General features: G+C 44.3%; 1 protein-coding gene across 1 annotated transcript; it reads right to left on the bottom strand.

Annotated features, from left to right (window-relative positions):
- Nucleotides 1-1,168: 1,168 nt before the first annotated feature.
- Nucleotides 1,169-2,249, bottom strand: LOC136552908 (phylloplanin-like). The gene is made up of 2 exons (XM_066544483.1): nucleotides 1,829-2,249; nucleotides 1,169-1,720 (listed from the first exon to the last, which is right to left on the bottom strand). Exons 1-2 carry the CDS (start codon nucleotides 2,001-2,003, stop codon nucleotides 1,428-1,430), a joined length of 468 nt encoding a protein of 155 aa, XP_066400580.1. The 5' UTR covers nucleotides 2,004-2,249; the 3' UTR covers nucleotides 1,169-1,427.
- Nucleotides 2,250-5,450: the final 3,201 nt, after the last annotated feature.

Below are 5,450 nucleotides of genomic sequence, written 5' to 3'. Positions count from 1 at the left end.
TTGTACATCGGCAGCCACCTCCTTAGCATTCTTGCAGTTCGGCTGAGCACCATCTTCAAACCTGACCAACAAACTCCTTGGAAACATATTTCATTCCTTAAATTCCAGAGAGATCACAAAACAGCAGAAGTCATTATATTAGCAATCAAGTGCTTTTTGTTAGAAATCCAGAACTTGGCAACCGATTCATAATCCTTTCCTACATCCATACCCAAAATCTCAGAATTCAGTTTCCAGATATTCTCAGCTACACTACATTCAAAGAAAAGGTGGGAAATGGATTCAGTTTCAGCACAAAATAGACAAGTTAAATCACTGACATTTCTCCTTTTTGATAAGTTGTCTCTAGTGAGTAATCTATTGTGAGAAAGTAACCATAAGAAGAATTGGACCCTAGGGGGTATCACCAATTTCCAAACTGAATGCACATAAACAGGGAAAACCCCACTACAATTAATCACTGCATAAAGTGACTGTACAGAATAGGTACCGTTAGAAGAGTAACTCCACATAATCTGGTCCTCCTCTTTAGAGAGATAGGTATCCTCAACTACACTACACAGATCCCACCATAATCTCATAAGTGATTCGGATACATTTCTTCTAAACGTGAGCATAAGCTCTTGACCATCCCAGATCTGACTCAAAGTCTTACCATGCTGCTCATTGATTACATATAAGGGCCAAAACATTATGGCCAAGCTTGTATTTCCTACCTAATTATCCTCCCAGAACCTCACCTTTGTGCCATTGCCTACCACCCATTTAACACCCAAATAAGCTGCTTGAGCGGCCCAGAGCACCCTTTCCAAATAGGGCTCTACCTCCATATGCACCGTGCTCTACTGTGCCAGCAGGAAATGGGCTCCGGCTCCATCCTCCGGTATTTTGCCTAGGAGCAGGAGGAGCTGCGTTTTCTAGCTCCCTCGGCTCCGTGCTACAATACACTATAGTACCAGAGCCGAAGACGGAGAGAGCCCAGCCAAACAGGCCCTCGCTAAATGCTCTCTGATACATTGGTGAGGTTGTTATTATGGCTTGTTAGTGTCCTGTAGAATGTTTGTGAGTAATTAGCTTGCTAATTTTAGCGCTTACGATGTGCCTATGCGCTCAGTTAAAGTGAACTGCTTCCGTTCTTATAAAAAATAAAATCAAACTATAGATGGAGTATATATATATAATTTTGTTATATTTAAGGATGGAGGGTAGGGTGCATTTAGCTGTGCAGGCGATATGATACAACCCATGCACGTATACTGCTGGCTCGTATACGATCGTGGATTATAAGTTGGAACACTATTTTTCTCTCACACCAAATCAGCCAACAGTAAATAATCTATGATCGTTTACGGCCTGTCGAACATGCTGATCGTCGCTTTTTTTTGTGACGACCGACTACAACGCGACACCCACTCGACTCGATGAAACTAAGCAGCTGGCGAATCATCGGCCGACGTCGCCACGTAGGAGAAACCCCGCGGGAAGAAGACCATGCTGACGAGCAGCCGGAGCCCGGAGCGGAGCGCCCCGGTGGCCGGGAGCGTCGCGTTGCAGGCGGCCAGCGGGGTGTCCACCACGAGGCTGCAGCTGGTCGCCACGCTCGACGGCGCCACCGTCGTGTTCACCGCCATGCGGAACCACCCCTTGCCGTCCGTCGTCGCGTTCGCCGCCAGGGCGCCGGCGGCGCCCTCGCCCGTGCACTGCAGCTGCACCAGCGCGCCTGCATGCATGCACACGTGTCACGGTAACGCACGCAGTCACGCGCCGATCGATCGATCGAGAGCAATCAGTGGCGCCCCCGGCCGGAGCCGGAATGAAGCTTAATTACCTGGGAACCCAGGAGCAGAGCCCGATCTCATGGACGTGCCGTTGTTGCAGGGCACGAAGCCCGTCACGACGACGTCCGCTTGGATGCGCGCCGGCTGCGGAGGCGGCGCGCCAGATGCGCCCGCGCTCGCCGCGGCGACGACCCCGATCACGAGCAGGATGCGTTTACAAGCCATGGATGCTATGCTGCTGGAGCAGAGGATGATGTTGGGTGTTCACTGCAGAAACGAACGTACCTGACTGTAACTTCGATCGGTTCAAATTTCAAAGCTATCTGTGTTCTTCAGTTTAGAGCGTGCGTGCGTGTTTATATAATATGATGGTTGGAAGGCGGGGTTTGATTTGATCTCTATTATTTTTAAACGATATCAGCGAGATTAAGTGCGGTTATCCATGAACCTGCTCTGCTCGTCACCTTATGGCTTATGACGATGATGAAAAAGAACTATACTTCTGACGACAAAAGAAGCGAGATGGTGGTGCCGAGTGTGAGTGGTACGGTGATTGTGGGTTAAATGTGCAGGATGAGCAGCTAACCACTAGCTGTGATTTCATCGTCCTTGCTTTTTTTAGTGAACGTGCCACTGTAGCACGTATATCATTACGAGGGAGAAGGCAACACCAAACAGAACAACGGTTCAACTCTAGGCAACCAAAGGTTTCCTAGACGAGGAGTCAGAAGAAAAACAGTAGCAGAAAAACTAAAGAAAGCAGCTAAGAAAACTGGCGACTACCACTTACTGAACTAAATAGTATTGAGTGAGCGACTGCTCTCAACATCCACGACCTATAATTGAGCATGCAATAAAAGTAATCAACACAAAGGTTGCCTCCAAGATAGATAAAGCCGTGGTGGCAAAACATCCACCTAGAGAAACATTCATCAGTAACCACGGCAAAGCATCCGCCAACGAAGATCAAACGATCACAGCGGCCACGGCCAAGTATCCGTCAAGAAGATCGTCCTTGCTTTTGTTTTGCTTTCTCCAATTCTCCTCAAATACTGTATTTGAGTGTACTATCTGCCATTATTGTAACTAACTGAATTTCTCTGTTATGTTTGGAAGATTTCAGACAGGATATCGAGGGTGAATTAAAGTGCGCTCAAGCATTGCTGCAGTTAGGTATGGGCGCATGCCACCACTCTGAACGTTTGGGAGTGCTATTTCTTTCTTCGTCTTCTTTTGCCTTTATTTATGATCTCTTTAGTCTTTCTTTTAAAAAGCATGAAAGAGTCGCGAGTCGTTCAGGAGTATGAAAAAAGAAAATCCTAGTGTCAGGCTGTCAGCTAAAGGCTAACTCACTATCTTGGTGTTTAAACCACTAGTGACGGAGTGCCACTTAGTACTTACTAGTATTTCACAAGATTCTCTTTAGCAAGCAAAGTCCAAATTTCTTCTTTACTAAGGAAAAGATAAGAAAGGTCCAAATTTTAGAATTATATAGGAAAATAAAAAAGTAAATCATTCAGCACTATTTCTTATGTTGAGGAAGGGAGGTACCTGCGTGTTCCTTTTGGGGTGTCTTTGCCTTTATATCTAGCATATTGTGCACATAAACACTATTTCTTATTTTAATTAAAAGCCAGAGCCCCTGTCATGTCTTTCAAAAATAAATTCTTATGTTGACATCATATCGAGCAGGGTCATTCTTTTATAAAATAAAAAATAAAATGATGGGGGAGGAGGTAATGATGATTTTGATTGAAAAGTTTATTTGACTTGGAGCTAAGCCATAATAGGGATAGCTTAAAAAAATTTACAAGCTCCCTCTATTCAAAGTTGGATAGAGAGTACCTTATGAGTTATGACAAGTTTAATTTGGTGTCCAAAACGTTGTCTGAGTTATGACAAGTTTAATTTGGTGTCCAAAACGTTGTCTGGTTATGATGACCGGATGCAGTAGTTCTCCGTATCAAATAAATAGCAGTGGACATGTAACAAGATGCCTTAGCTGATAAGCATCCTTTTTCCCGAAGGGATAAGCATCCACCCTTTTTTTCCGAAGGGATAAGCATCCATTTCGCTACTTTAATTTGACCCAGCTGTTCGTTCTGGTTCAACTTGGTTTCAGTTTGTACGCGTTTACACAAAAATTTGGGAAGAATAACGCGGGAATTCGAAACTTTCAAGATTATGTCATCAAGAAATCGATTGCATAAGGATCGATATCAGCTGATTCAAATACGGTATTGGGATCAGCTCTCTTCGGATGACATCAGCAGATGATGTCAATGAGCTATGGTTGGCGTCAGAAAAAATATGTCGGATTCTACAAGAAGGGAAGATTATGGTCCAAATTATCTTTAGGAATGTTTTTTATGAGGAGAAGTATATTGGTACCGATCTACAAGAATAAAGGGGATATTCAAAGTTGTACAAATTACCGAGGAATTAAGTTGATGAGCCATACTATGAAGCTATGGGAGAGAGTTATCGAGCATCGCTTGAGAGCAATAACGCGGGTCTCTATGAACCAATTTGGTTTCATGCCCGGAAGGTCAACCATGGAAGCCATTTTCTTAATAAGACAAGTTATGGAGCGGTATAGGGAGAAGAAGAAGGACCTACACATGGTTTTTATTGACTTGTAGAAGGCTTATGATAAAATACCAAGGAATGTTATGTGGTGGGCGTTGGACAAACATAAAGTCCCAACGAAGTACGTCGGGCTCATTAAGGACATGTACAACAATGTTGTGACTAGAGTTCGAACAAGTGATGGAGACACGGATGACTTCCCGATTAGGATAGGACTACATCAAGGGTCAGCTTTGAGCCCTTATTTGTTTGCTTTAGTGATGGATGAGGTCACAAGGGACATACAAGGGGACATCCCTTGGTGTATGCTTTTCGCGGACGATGTAGTGCTAGTTGATGAAAGCCGGACATGAGTGAATCAGAAACTGGAGTTATGGCAGGAGACTTTAGAGTCCAAAGGTTTTAGACTTAGTAGAACTAAAACTGAGTATATGAGATGTGACTTCGGCACTACTACTCGGGAGGAGGAAGATGTTAGTTTGGAAGGTCAAGTAGTGCCTAGAAAGGATATCTTTCGATATTTAGGATCAATGCTACAGAGGGACGGGGGTATTGATGAAGATGTTAGCCATAGAATCAAAGCAGGGTGGATGAAGTGGCGGCAAGCGTCTGGTGTCCTATGTGACAAAAGGGTACCACAGAAGCTAAAAGGTAAGTTTTATAGGACGGCGATTAGACCTGCTATGTTGTATAGTGCAGAATGTTGGCCTACGAAAAGACGACATATTCAACAGCTAAGTGTCGCGGAAATACGTATGTTGCGTTGGATTTACGGTCATACAAGAAGGGATCGAGTTCGGAACGATAATATACGTGAGAGATTAGGGGTAGCGCCAATTGAAGAAAAGCTTATCCAACACCGGTTGAGATGGTTTGGACATGTGCAACGGAGACCTCCAGATGCACCAGTGCGTAGTGGAATCCTAAGTCTGGATAGTAACGTGAAGAGAGGTAGAGGAAGACCGAAGTTGACTTGGGTAGAGGCAATAAAAGGAGACTTGAAAGGATGGAATATACCCAAAGACTTAGCCTTAGATAGGAGTGTTTGGAAGACAGCTATTCACGTGCCTGAACCTTGATTGT

Source organism: Miscanthus floridulus, chromosome 4 (assembly GCF_019320115.1).
Source record: "Miscanthus floridulus cultivar M001 chromosome 4, ASM1932011v1, whole genome shotgun sequence".
NCBI classification, from domain to species: domain Eukaryota; kingdom Viridiplantae; phylum Streptophyta; class Magnoliopsida; order Poales; family Poaceae; genus Miscanthus; species Miscanthus floridulus.
Note: the sequence above shows the minus strand (reverse complement) of the source record. Positions and strands in the feature narration are given on the sequence as shown.

What these genes read in the sequence shown, in the direction of transcription:
- LOC136552908 (XM_066544483.1), bottom strand. Translation starts at nt 2,003, where the DNA reads ATGGCTTGTAAACGCATCCTGCTCGTGATCGGGGTCGTCGCCGCGGCG. An exon ending in CTCTGCTCCTGGGTTCCCAG is followed by an intron (nt 1,721 to 1,828) that starts GTAATTAAGCTT and finishes GCATGCATGCAG; the next exon opens with GCGCGCTGGTGCAGCTGCAG.